Here is a 14,340-nt window from a genome sequence, read left to right on the forward strand (position 1 = left end):
AGAACATAATAAAAGATGATAACCAGTGGTTAAGAACATGCAGAGGAATTATTGCTCGGTGCAAAAAAATACAGATAACACAATGCCATTTATTATTTAAGTAAAGTTTATTAAGTAAAACTTCCATTTAAAATAGAAAACAATCATTTCTGAATATCCTCTAAATGACATGAAAGGAAACCCAAAGACGAATAACAATAAGATAAGCTAAAAAAAATCAACATGAAAAAAACATTCAAACAAACATTGAAGCTATGGCTAAGCTAATTACAAGGCATCTTTGAATACGTGTTAATGCGTATTGAATGCTGAAGCTAATGTAGGTAACTCATACAGTGATGTAGAAGCCATAAAAAACAGTTCATTTTCTGTATTTATACAAAAAAGGTCACTTTAAAAAGTGAGACTATAACCAAATGTGTCAAAAGCAGATTTTCTTATGATTAAAAAATTCAAATCATGGCAATCAATAAGAGAGATATCAATTATTACTTGGTCTGTTGTCACATAATTGAGCAAAAAGTCTTGGGTGCAGCGGTCCAGCGCAGCCAGCTCAGTTTATCATCTCGGTATGGTGGGTAGCGTAGGCCGTTCAGTCTTTCCAAAGCCCAACCACGCAACATGCAGGCCCTCCGATGGCTGAATGTCTCAAAGCCCCAGCGGCCATGGTATGATCCCCAGCCACTGGCCCCTAAGGGTGGAAGCATGGTTGGATGTCACTATTACACCACACATTCATGTCACAGAAGTATGTTGAAAAAATTAAAGAGTTTCCAAGAAGCCCAAGTGAGATGACCCGCCCATTATTGCCAAGTGGGAGAACGTATTTGTGTTTACAGTGGTGTGAAAATTATTTCTTATTTGCGTGTTTGTCTCACAAGTGTTTCTGATCATCAAGCAAATTCAAAAATAACTCAATGACAACACAACTGAACGGCCGAGTGGTTAGCGCGCAGGTCACTCTGCTAGGAGACGCGAGTTCAATTCCACCCTCGGCCATCTTTGTGCGGAGTTTGCATGTTCTCCCCGTGCATGCGTGGGTTTTCTCCGGGGTCTCCGGCTTCCGCACACATTCCAAAAACATGCTAGGTTGATTGGCGACTCCACATTGCCCATAGCAATGAATGCGAGCTCCAGCACCCCGCAACCCTCATGAGGATAAGCAGTAGAAAATGAATGAATGAATGAATGTTTAGTGCAGTTTTAAGCTGTAAAAACGGCCACAAGGTGGCAGGAGTGCATTTGATAAAAGATCAGCATGGCTCTTTTCCAGGTATTGAAGCTCCACAACAAGGAGGAAATGGAAAAGCATGGAGGAGTGTGCAGAAGACTACCATTGAAGGGAAAATGTAATGCATGCACACACGCGCACATGTGCACAAACACTGTTCAGTTACAAATACTTCATGGTGTTATATTTGTAAATAAATTTGTATTTTGATTTAAACATTTTTGTGTTGTTTATGCTGTGGCAGAGTTGTTTCAATATTTTGGCTCAATAAATATGGCTAAGTTTGTGTCAAAGTGAAAGTTATACTTGAAATCTGTCTTTTCACACAAAGCTGTTTTTCACCCTTTTTTTGTTGAGAACTGATATTTTGTTGAAACTTACCAATGTTGTACTGCTGATTACTAAAGAACAGAAAACGATTTAAAAAAAATTCTGAGGAAAAACGAAAGTCTAAGCTTTCTTTTGGTATGTACTGTAGCCCTAGAACACAATATTGTATGTGCCTTGAAAGATCAGCCAAAATCCTCTAAAATAGCCGGTACCGGGAGGGGATGTCTTTTGAAAAATGTCTGGTAATGAATGAGTTAATAATAAAAGGTTTCATTTATAAACACCATCAGTTGTGTTGTCATTGACTAATATTGAAATTTGTGTGACAAACATGCAAAAAAATCTAATCAGGAAGGGTGCATCTTTGTTACATGGGGATGTCCCGATCCGATTTCCAGGATTGAGATTGGCTTCTGATCTGCTGTATTTTTGAAAATCGAATAATATTGGCTTGTGCCACCACATTGGGCCGATACGGTTACCATATCATGTTTGGAATTGAGCCCCACTGCACATGGAGGGTGCGGTAATGCGCCTCAAATCGGGTTGCCACTCGACTCCCACAACCCACAAGAAGAAGAAAACACATGTTCAAGACACTTTCAGACATGTCCTGAAAGCACCATTGTTTCTGCAAGGTGAAGCTCACAACTTAAACACTGTGACTATAATTCAATCTTTCATGCATCATCTTACATTTTACATTATCATTCAATAGTGATGAGTACATACACTTTTTATCATTTAAAATGTGTGCCAGGCATATTTAAGAGAGAAGGGGAGGAATCTAAGAATTACTGTGCAACAGTCATTTTTTGTGTAAATGTTGATCCAAAAGCGCCGGAGAACATCAATGCAGCAATGGTAGCAGAAGTTTGGAGGGGAAGTAGCAGGCCGTGTGTCAATAATACGTTTTTACCTGTGTATAAATTATTCAGGACTTTTCCCCATCCGCTGGTTGCCCTGAACATAACTTCCCCCAAAAGCTGGGAGCCACTGTACATTAAAAATATATATTTTTTGTCTTTTGACACTTACCTACACCCCCGAAAGGCAGTCCTGGGAGCGACATGTGGACAATTCCATCATTTGAGCAGAACCCGCCACTGCTGGTTTTCTGCAGCACTGTTTTTATAACCTTCAAGAGGAAAGAACACTGAAATAAATGTGGAAACCAAAGACAAAAGATGACAATGATGTGTTCCCTTACAGAGGTTTCGTCAGAGAAAACATAGAGGGCCAATGGCTTCTCCTTGTCATTGACAAAGTCAATGGCTTTCTCCAGAGACTCAACACTAATGATGGGAAGAATGGGGCCGAAAATCTCCTTTTCCATTAGCACGTCATCTTTAGCTACATCCACCACCACTGTGGGAGCTGAAAGAAATGATATATTATTATTATTATTATGTATTATTAGTGCCTCAGTACAAAGGGCCGTCTTGGAATCACAATGTTATTTCTTCATTATATTATTATCGTACGTGTGAAGAAATGTATACTAAAATGTAGAAATGTAATACTACTAAGAAGAAATATAAAGGGCTAATTTTGTGGCGCAGCGTAAGGTGGCGCATGATGGCGTAGGGTGGAGCAGCCCACGAAGTGGGAATTTGGTCCAGTGCACCAGCAAATTGAGCGCAGCCAATTTGGTAGATTGGACTGCGCAGAGATGAGCGTGGCGGCGCACATTTTCAGTTTGGCACAGTGACAGCCTGCCAAAGGTGCGGAGAAAGCTTGCCAGCTCCAACCTGGTCTATTCGGGGCACAGGCGAAGCGCAGCCTGTTTAATGGTAAATTGGCAAATAAATAAATAATTTGTATAAAATAAATTGGTAAATAAATGGCTTGTGAAAAGTGAAACTCCGGTAGAAAAAAAGCAAAAAAAGCACAAGACAGCTCCACTGACATCTCTGTAATTGTGCTAGAAGCACGCCAGTTGGCCACTCCCACAGTGCGGACTTTGTGGAAACAGAGAAAGTGACCCATAAGACAACTAAAAACAAGGATTAATATAAAGTTGGTTGTTAAAATCTGGCTGTAGGATAGATTTTTTTACTGTTGAGTTTTTCTTGAGGAGGATGAGGAGGAAATCAAAGGTTCTCCTATTTGGTGATGTAGAGCAGGAATGTTGGTGGAAAACAAGATGCTTGGATTAGCCTGATGTAACTGTCAGGAACAGATGACGTGTCTCACGAGGTGGTGTATGTGGTGAATGACATGCACGGTGGCCTCTGATGTGCAGTGCAGTCTGGCGCATTTAAAGACAATGAAAAAATAAGAATCTACAAAATCACTCTTTGTCTGGCCTGTCCACCTTGGACCAGTATGCCTTGGAAGACTATACCAGGGCCATATAAACCTGTCAACAAGACTCTTATGCAACAGGTTCTAGAACCCCGTTAAGAGAGGTAGCACTTTGGCTGAAATGAAAACAGCTGCGCTCTCGCACTAACATCAAAACCACGTTTGAAAGGAAGTTATTAGCTAAAGTGTCTCTGTTAGCCCTATGGACTAGAGAAAAGTAGGACTACAGCCTACCACTCCGAAGGGTGAGAGAGATTGAGACAGTGTGAGAGATTCAATAGAACACTCCACGATCTCCTGCGTACGCTTGTAATATGAATTTTGTAAATTGAACTCGGTAAGATTGAAATTATTGCAAGACAAATTCACCAATGTATTTGTCCTCCTGGTCACTTTGTCCTCCAATGACAACCTTGGTGCTGGACTTCTTCAGTAGTTCTGTCAGATGAGTCCAGTGTCGCTGTGACACAATGCGACAAAAGTCGGGAGATGTTTGAGGCTCCTCGCCATAAAAATCCTTAAGGGTTTCACACAAGGCTGGGAGAAGGGCATTGCATGTGGCCTGGGAGCACAGTACATAGTCTGGTGCAACACAGCTCTGTCCAGCGTTAAAAAACTTGGCCCATGCTAAGCGGCGGGCAGCAGCCGCAATATTCACTCTTCCATAAATTAAGCATGGACATTTGCCACCCAGCTCCAGTGTAACTGGGGTCAAGTGAACTGAGGCTTGCTGCAGAATACTGCGGGCCACGGTCTGAGAACCTGAAAGAAGAGGAAAGTAACAGCTACTTTGAAATTAAATAATGACCAAATGCACATGTTAAATACTGCGTTGTATAAAGTATATTGTACAGTATATACAGACACCAGAAGATTTTACCAGTATAGAAGATATGGTCAAAGCGATTCTGCAGAAGTGCCTTTGTCTCTTCTGCTCCACCACTAACCACTGCATAACAGTCCTGTGAAATGAACAATAATTAATAAGTACAAACAAATGGCTAAAGCCATGTTTTTATCATTTTAATTATAAAAGCTCCTCCAAAATGTAGTACCCAATTTACCCATGAAGAAGAGACAGACAACAAACAATAAACCTTCTGGACATTAATATATACAGCACATATAGAGCAAATATATAGGAAACCAACTCACACCGATCAGTATCTTTTATGGACATCAGAAACAATTATTTCACAGTTACTAAGAAAAAGTAATCCAATTACTGATTACTGAATTAAAAAGTAATGTAATGTTACTTTTTCATTCATTCATTTTTTACTGCTTTTTCCTCACAAGGGTCGCGGGGGTGCTGGAGCCTATCCCAGCTGTCTTTGCAAAACTCCACACAGAGATGGCCGAGGGTGGAATTGAACCCTGGTCTCCTCGCTGTGAGGTCTGCGTGCTAACCACTCGTCCGCCATGCAGCCCCCATTACTTTTTAATTAAGTGATTAGTAACTTTTTCTTAGTAACTTTAGAGATTACTTTATTTTGATAGTCACAAAGTTACATTACTAGTTACTTAACAGTGGCTGCCTGCAACATCAGCAATGTTTTTAAAGTTGAACTTGAAGTTGAAAATTGGCTTTCTATTTGCTGAAAAATAGTGTAGCGTTGGGGGTGTTGTCGAAGCTGCTGTTTCATGTGTGGACACTAGAGGGCAAGTCGGGTTCAGGGTTAGGGTTGGAGGGGGCATTTGGAAGAAAATTGAGTAGAACAAGAGTTCTAAGGAAGTGATGCTGTGTGTTCGCATGAGTAGTCTGCCGGCAGGACAGTAAGTGCCTTATGTTGTTTTTTAAAATAAACGGCCAACTGAATGCAGCCATCCTAACTACCGTTATTCAGCCGCCGCTACAATTGTAACGAGAGTGACTGTGGATAAGTAACATTAATCAGACTACTTGTTTTGAAATAGTAACGTGTTACTTAGTTACTTAGTAACACGTTACCGACATCACAGATCAGAACACCCCATCGCTCATAAACTCTCAGTACTAAGAATGCTGTATGACAGAGTATGCGTGGTTACAGAGAAAAAAGACCAACAAGAGGAGGACAGACACATTTAAAACGGTCTCAATACCCAAAATGGGCAACACAAAAAAGTAAACAGCAGGCCACACAACCCCATATATCAGGAGCATCGCACAAAAAATACAGATGGCAATGAAAAAAACCCACAAAGTCAATACATTAATTGAACCACATAAAAAGTTCAGGCAATTACTGATACACCCCAAGGATAAAATAGAGCCAGAACAAAGAGGCAATTGAAATTCTGAAATGTGCCCATTGAACCATAAACCGGGACGAGGGGGCGTTTGTACTGACTGTCTTCTCTCTTTGTTTGGCATATGTGATTGTTAGACCAAATTAACCTCATTGGACAATTTCTGCGAAGTAGGATTCAATATTAAAAAACTGAATATTTTCAAAAAACCTGTTTGACTTTCCAAAAACATTCTTTAACCATAATTAGAGCCCCACAGACACCCCTATAGTCACCTTTACCTGAGTATTACAGTAGTACAGTATAATAACTATTATTATATGATTCTTTGTTTACAACACATTGCTCAACTGTAACGGGATCACTGCAGGGACATTCAAGACATCCTCTGCTCTAAACATAGCATGCTACATACGTACATAACTAGTTCGCCTTGAATTTATTTAAGGATTTCAAAAGGATTCGAGAAAAGAGCCAAAAACCCAAACCCTGTGTCATGTGTTACTCCATTCACCTTACTTGTGTACAATGGTGAAGTTAGTTTTTACTGACATAGTTGAACACATATTGTGATAATGATTATTTTTGAGCAGTTACCCTGGGATTGCCACAATTTAAGTGAAAGGATCATCAGGAAAACCTGAAGGGCCTGTAACATCATTAGAAGACAACAGCATTGTTACCCCTCAAAAGTTTCTTTACCTGTGACAGGTATTTCGGGATGAGGTCTGCGATCAGCAGGTCTGTGGCAGCACTGACCTCAGAGGGTTTGATGATCACACAGTTTCCTGGTTGGATTCACAAAAATGAACAGTAAAAACAAAGACTCTTTATAATTATATTTACATAATTTAGGGCATAGACCAAGATACACAATGCATCCGTAAAGTATTCACAGCGCTACACTTTTTAAACATTTTGTTACTTTATAGGCTTATTTCAAATTGGAATACTTGAAATTCATTTTTCCCCTCAAAATTCTACACACAACACCCCATAATATCAACATAAAAAACGTACTTAACACACAGCAGTATGTATTTACAGCCTTTGCGCAATACTATGCATGCACCTGTTTCCTTAAATTTGTGGGCTGCAAAGGTCTGAAAGTCAGCCACTGTCCCTTTTGTCTCTGGCAGACTAACAGCTAGCAATGGAGCTATCAGCTCACTGTTAGCGCTTTTGCATCTATCCATTGTCTTTGCAGCTTGTCCTTACAAGGTGCTGGAGCCTATCCCAGCTGTCTTGAGGCGAGACACGGGGTACACCCTGGACTGGTCGCCAGTCAATCACAGGGCACATATAGACAAACAACCATTCACACTAACATTCAGTTTTCACAATTTAGACTCTCCAATTGACCTTATTTTTGGAATGTGGGTGGAAGCTGGAATACACTGGGAAAACCTATACACGCACAGGCAGAACATGCAAACTCAACAAACGAAGATTCATGATTTCCTGACTGTGTGGGCAAAATGCTCAAGACCAGGCTAACCTGTTAGTGAAAAAAACAAAGCTACTATGAGGCACATTATGAAGGCCATGGCATTGGACGACCTGTTGCTTTACTTTTGGAAAGAGGCTCACATCAAGTCTGCAGTGTAACCCACTGTCTAAGTTTTGATGATTTTGTAAAAAAATTCAAAATGAACTGATATACAGTAATTTAGTAGTTTGGGCGGCAAATTCCATTATTTTTACTGTACTACCTCATGTGCAGTTACAACAAGTTTGTAAGGTTTCACAGGTATTGTTCAATGTTTTCCACCGATTGAACCATTGAAGGTGTATGTCATCAGTTCATTCATCCATTCATTCAGTTTCTACTGCTTAATCTCACAAGGGGGTGCTGGGCCTATCCTAGCTGTCTTCGGGCGAGTGGTCGCCAGCCAATCACGGGGCACATATAACAAACAACCATTCACACTCACATTCATACCTATGGACAATTTGGAGTCTCCAATTAACCTAGCATGTTTTTGGAATGTGGGAGGAAGCCGGAGTCCCCAGAGAAAACCCACGCATGCATGGGGAGAACTTGCAAATTCCACACAGAGATGGCTGAGTGTGGAATTGAACTCGGGTCTCCTAGCTGTGAGGCCCGCGCTAACCACTGGACCGCTACGCAGTTGTTTTAGAAAACAACAATGACAAAATATAGGACCAGACAAACACACTTTTATTTAACTGAGTCCCAAAATACTGCAACTACATTTTGAAACGTTTTAAAACTTTGCATGCACGACCTTAACTGTTTGTAACACACATTGAAACAAAACCTAAACTAACAAAATTATCAACATTAAAATAATGACAGCAGTTAGTTGTGACTTGAAGATATGGAATTGGAAACAATTCCCCACACTGACCATGAACAAAGGATTTGAAAATGGTCATAGATGCAGAACACTAATTTATTTTCCAATATTAGCAACAAATACTTTTACTACACGTAGAAACACGAGAAAATAGAAATAAAATGAATCTGAGAATGAATTGTGAATATTATATCAGACACTATGGTTCACAGTATTCTGCTTTCTCCTTAAAAGGCAACCTATTATGCTTTTTCCACTTTTCTGTGTGATAAAACTGCCCCTTTGTGATGTCACTGAGGGGCGGACTTCCTTATATGGGCGTGTATGCCACATAAGCTCTCTGCCCTCCCCCAAGCTCTACTTGCTAGCCACATTTGTTTGCAATGCCTAAAGATGCCATCATCAGGCATTCATGTCTATTCGAGAAGAAAGAGACAAGTGCTCTTACCTCTAGAGCACATCAATGGAGTGTCAAGACACTGCAAGTTTTCTCTCCAACCAGTTTCTGCAGCAGGTGATTTAATTCATGAGCCCCTTCGCTCAAATTGAAGGAGGTGTTGATCATTAAAATCACCTGCTTTATGACTGGCTGGAAAGAAAACCTGCCGTGTCTAGGCCCTCCATGGCATTTGGAGTTTGACACCGCTGCTCTACAGCATAGCCTTTCCATAATGTATGCGTACATTGTAGCAATGCAGCAATTGTCATTGACCTAGTTTTGCAAAAAGGGAGGGGGCGGGGGGAGAGGAGATTACGCCTAGAGGGCAATCCCTTTTAAAAAAATAACTACAAATAACAATGCCACAAACATGACATGATTGTGAAATTGCCACACTGCATACAGTAGATAAGTAGCAAAGAATTAAATCTTGTCGGAAAAAATAAATAAAAAATAAAAAAATCTTGTCAGAAAACCCCACAAAAACATAAATTAAGAAAATGACACAAAATGAACATTATTCTGCTGCAACCAGAATTTGCAAAAATACTACAAAAATAAATAAATATCAATGTTTTAGAACTAATAAACATGTACCTTGCCATTATAGAAAATTAAAACAGATACTGTGCAGTCACATCGTGGAAGTGCGCCGATGTGTGCTACGTTTCACTCCCTGCCGCAAAAATGCTACGGTACGTTTGAATGCCTATGTTTTGTTGTTGGAACAAGAAATGACTGTTATGGATGTAAAATGAGACAGGTGGAGGGTGACCTGGAGTAGATGTGTATGCATTACATACGTACCTCTGAAATGACGGCGGTCTTCTCTTTAAGCTGTAAAATTCAGAGGTCTTGCACTCTTCTCTTGGTACAGTCCATCACCTTTTGTCTTTTGTGCGGTCAGTTTGTCATGTTGTGTATCTCTCTCTGGCAGCTCAAAGCTCTAATATAAACAAATCACGGTCTTGTCTCATCTAAGATGGTGGTGTAAACAAACCGGACGCTAAACAAGCGGGACAACGCAAACCGAGGCAAAATTTTAGGTAAAAGTTTGAATGTAAACTTGGACCATGCAAAGAAGTGTGAAAATCATGGAAAGAATGAACTATGTGGGTAGCAGTTGTGTTAAAGTCCTGCCTCATGTTTTACAATGTACTTGAAAGAGGGGGTGCTGTGATTTTCATTTGACCGCACAAGGTGGCAATTGACAAAAACAAAGCAAAACAAAGATTTTGTCACTATCTCTTTGGATGGAGGTTTAAGTTTTTGTGAAATGATTGTACAGTACATCATACCTGCTGCAATGGCACCAACCATGGGTAAAAGCAGTAACTGCAACGGGTAGTTCCATGTTCCAATGATAAGCACAACTCCCAATGGTTCTTTCCGCACAAAACAGTCATCTAATTTTGTGGCCTGCAATTAAACATAATATAAAATATTACAATCACTTAGGGTCACTTTCAGGTTAACTGGCAACTCTAAATTGTCCATAGGTATGAATGTGAGTGTGAAAGGTTGTTTGTCTATTAGTGCCCTGCAATTGGCTGGTGACCAGTCCAGGGTGTACCCCGCCTCTCAGCCGAAGACAGCTAAGACAGGCTCCCCGCAATCCTAGTAAGGCGGACAAGCGGCATAGAAAATTATGAATGAATGAAGAATCACTTTGGTTTGTAGAACACCTGAAGCAGCTGACAGGTACCGGCCGTCTGTTCCAGTGTGTTGGAGAAAAGGGTATGACAATTAGTCAAACCTCAGCTATTGGAGGTGCAATGTGGTTTTCATCCTGATCATGGAACACTGGGCCAGCTTGTCTTACTTCCCTACGGAAACAGCAGCCCCTGGACCCAGATACGTGAAAGAAAAAGGATGGATGGACAATCAAGTTGTGATTCACCATTGAACTGATCTTCTATATGCTTAACCTGTTCGGGTCACAAGGAAGCTGGTACAGAGGGCAAGAGGCTGGGTACACCTTGGTCAGTTGCAGAGCTCATAGGGACAATTTAAACAATTTAAACTCACATTCACACCCACGTATACTTTAGATTAGTCAGTGTACAGCTTGTATAGCACTATAGATCAACTCAAGTACTGTAACTTCCAGACTACAGAGTGCACCACTTTTTAAGCCGCACCCACTAAATCGCTCTCTCCTTTCGTTGTTGCAACTATTGTCACCTCACCCCAAGGCACTAAATGATATCTAAATGATATATACAGTATCGAATTGGGGAAAAAAAATCGGCGGTATCGCATATCACTAATGATGAACACTTATGAATCACTGTATGAGCTGTAGCGGTAGTGAACATACATCCATCTCCCAGGCCCTAGGAATCCAAAGTACTTCAAGAAACTGAACACATTTGAAGATGGCATCCTTTTTTTTTTGAGTGGCTTCAGTACAAACAGCCAGGTTTGAGCATGTCTGCAACTGTCATTCACACTGAAGCACGGCACTGCCCACAACTGCTTAAAGCTGTCAGAGAGCGCCTCATTGTTCAAATAGTTGGCAGGAGAACATAAAAAGTTTCCTGCTTGGAGTAACATGTCCTTGGACCAAGTTCATATTTTTAGACATGGTAGAAATGAAGACAAAGACTTACCAGAGTCTTATTGACATAGTCAGACTGCATCCAGCTTGGTAGGTTATTGATGGCATAGTGTATTTCATTGATCACGATATCAATCTCAGCCAGAATGGCCTCAAATTTAGGCTGATGGGAAAGAGAGCATTGAAGAGGTGACAAAAGAAAAAAAATCATTTTTCTCTAATCTATCAGTAGAAGTATATCATACTGGCTTAAAATAAGTATGTGGATGCATGAGTACTACGGGTATGAATCGTGAGTATTACCTTGCCAAGGTCCTTGTGCAATGCACTCAAAATATCCTTCTCGTTGTCTTTAATCATGGACATTAGTTTAGAAAGCTGTGCACAGCGAAACTGCTCCGACAATGTGATGCCAGAGTGGAAAGCCAACCGCAATCTGTCCACAATTTCCCTCTGGGTGTCCATTCTTTCATGTAGAAGACCCACAGCTAAATATTGGCACAAAAAACAGTGCTTACTACAGGAAACACTGTAACACTGTAAAACACTTTCAGTTTAGAGCTTGAGTTTGCAAAACAAAACACTTGGCTTTTGCATGTTTCAAAAGAATTTATTTCTTCTTTTCTTTTCTTTGTCCTTTCCTTCTTTGCCCTCCACAAGCTACATTTGCCTCAGTTTGCCCTATTTGCTTATTCTGCATTTTATTTATTTCCTTAATCACTGCCATAAACGGTCAAGCCGTTTTTATTATTTTTTCCTCTCATTAGTAAGTATATGGTAACACTTACAGGTTTTCAAAGTCAAAACGTATATGTCAATTACATAAACTTGGCTTCTTCCTTTTCCATGTTGAATTGTTCAAGTGTAAATGTTCCTAAATGTAACACATGTCTGCAACAAATCAACCATGACCATAATATTTTCTTATTTAGAATAGGGGCGTCCTTGGTCACCTGATTTGTTGACAATCGCGTCTGAGTGAGGTTAATTGTGACCGAACATTGACCCACTCCAGTTCACAACAGATAATAGCCGAACGCGGAAGTACTCAGTTACAGTATTTTGCTAACTTGACGAAATAGTAAAGAATTCACGTACCCGAATTGTTTGTCCCTGCAGTTTTATCCACCCTGGAGCAGCGATGAGATGATCACTGATGAGTTGTACTTTGAAGAGCTCCCACTGAGGGGGTGTGACGCTTTTCGACGGATCTTGAAAAACGTGTCTTACTGCTTCTAAAAATGGACTTCCGGTTCATGGTTACGAAATCTCGGGCAAGGATTGTAGAGTTAAGAACGGAAATGCCGATCTACGGCCAGCGAATTGAACAGAGTGAAGTATGGCATGGAGCTGAAACTCCGCCATGATAGGGTGCCAGAGAGATGGGCGGGGCTAGAGGACGACTGTACCTACATGTGGATGTCAATCAAAACTTGAACAGCAGTATGAAAGAAACTTTTTCCTTCTGTAATTTGTTTTTTTGCCTTCCTTTAAATGTTCCCAACACTTAACAACCAACATGCAAACTCGTAATAATAAATAATCAAATAAATACATTATTTTTAAAATATATTTGTTAAAAATCCAACCTTAGTGTTACCAGGCTTAACAAGCAACATTATTTATATGATACAGTATTTATATTATATGCATATTAAACTGGAAGTATTTACACAATGCAACATTTATTTCAGTGAGGGCATTGTTAATACGTACATGTCTTTAATCTACAGTAAATCATCATCACTGTCTTGTCATTAATTCAGATAATCATCTAGGGAAAAATAAATTAACTTCAGGATATATTGTGTGGGAGTTTCATACAATATACACTTGTCCAATATTCTGTTTATTTACAACAACCAATGTTATAAATCTAAAACATTTTAACACACTACTTTTCTTTGTTTTGGGGCACTTGGAAATACTCTGTGGTCTGACAAGACAAAAAAAAAACAAACAAATGAAGACTTTGGAGTGGCCTAGTCAAAGTCCTGACCTGAATCCTATTGAGATGCTGTGGCATGACCTTAACAAGGCGCTTCATGCTGGAAAACCCTCCAATGTGGCTGAATGACAACAATTCTGCAAAGATGAGTGGGACAAAATTCCTCCACAGAGCTGTAAGAGATTCATTGCAGGTTATCACAAACGCTTGATTGCAGTTGTTGCTGCTAAGGGTGGCCCAACCAGTTATTAGGTTTAAGGGGGCAATCACTTTTTCACAAAGGGGCCATGTAGGTTTTTTCTACTTTAGTAATAAAATGTTCATGAAAAAACTGCATTTTGTGGTCGGTTGTGTTGTCATTCGCTAATATTTACATTTGTTTGATTTTAGTGGAACAAACATGCGAAAAAAGAAATCAGAAAGGGGGCAAACACTTTATACATATATGTATACTGTATATACTGTATATAAACATGTATAAGCCAGATTTTGGATTGTCATATTTATGTGTGAGGGTGCTGTCAACTCAAAATTTCATACAGTATAAAACACCTTGTAATTCGTTAATTCCATCACCATTTTATGAAGTGTTATTGATGATAATACGTAATCATGGTAATACAGCACAAACTGCTTCCCAATGCAGAAAGTGTACTCTTGTTTCTAAATACGGGATGATTCAATTTTTCCAGGGAAGGTTGGCAACCCTATTTGGGAGATATGTGTGTTATAAATAGTGATATAAACGAGGCCCTCAGGGCAATTGAATCGATTGCAACGGGACTGGTCTTAGTAAACAGGTTTTGCTACTTCATCCATGAACTCATCCACATTTTATTGTGATCTTGTCCACAACACAAAAGAAAAGCATCAAGTATTTTTTATTAATATACTTTTGATTGAAGTATAATATTAGTGTTATAGTGCTAATATAAAAGTATGAGGTAGGCGTTAGTAGACAATATAGGCCCT

General features: G+C 39.8%; 1 protein-coding gene across 1 annotated transcript; it reads right to left on the reverse strand.

The window, feature by feature from the left end:
* Positions 1–120: 120 nt before the first annotated feature.
* aldh3b1 (aldehyde dehydrogenase 3 family, member B1) lies at positions 121–12,785 on the reverse strand. Its single transcript, XM_058049972.1, has 10 exons — positions 12,519–12,785; positions 11,724–11,908; positions 11,473–11,583; positions 10,159–10,279; positions 6,803–6,888; positions 4,749–4,830; positions 4,238–4,630; positions 2,772–2,938; positions 2,600–2,699; positions 121–691 (listed from the first exon to the last, which is right to left on the reverse strand). Exons 2-10 carry the CDS (start codon positions 11,883–11,885, stop codon positions 504–506), a joined length of 1,410 nt encoding a protein of 469 aa, XP_057905955.1. The 5' UTR covers positions 11,886–11,908; positions 12,519–12,785; the 3' UTR covers positions 121–503.
* Positions 12,786–14,340: the final 1,555 nt, after the last annotated feature.

The sequence above is a fragment of the Doryrhamphus excisus genome, chromosome 15 (genome assembly GCF_030265055.1).
Source record: "Doryrhamphus excisus isolate RoL2022-K1 chromosome 15, RoL_Dexc_1.0, whole genome shotgun sequence".
Lineage (NCBI taxonomy): Eukaryota > Metazoa > Chordata > Actinopteri > Syngnathiformes > Syngnathidae > Doryrhamphus > Doryrhamphus excisus.

Excerpts from the sequence above, each read along its gene's own strand:
- aldh3b1 (XM_058049972.1), bottom strand. The coding sequence starts at position 11,885 with ATGGACACCCAGAGGGAAATTGTGGACAGATTGCGGTTGGCTTTCCAC. Across the intron at positions 10,280-11,472 it reads ACTATGTCAATAAGACTCTG|GCCACAAAATTAGATGACTG; the intron begins GTAAGTCTTTGT and ends GTTTAATTGCAG. Across the intron at positions 692-2,599 it reads ACTGCCTTTCGGGGGTGTAG|GGGCCAGTGGCTGGGGATCA; the intron begins GTAAGTGTCAAA and ends TTCCACCCTTAG.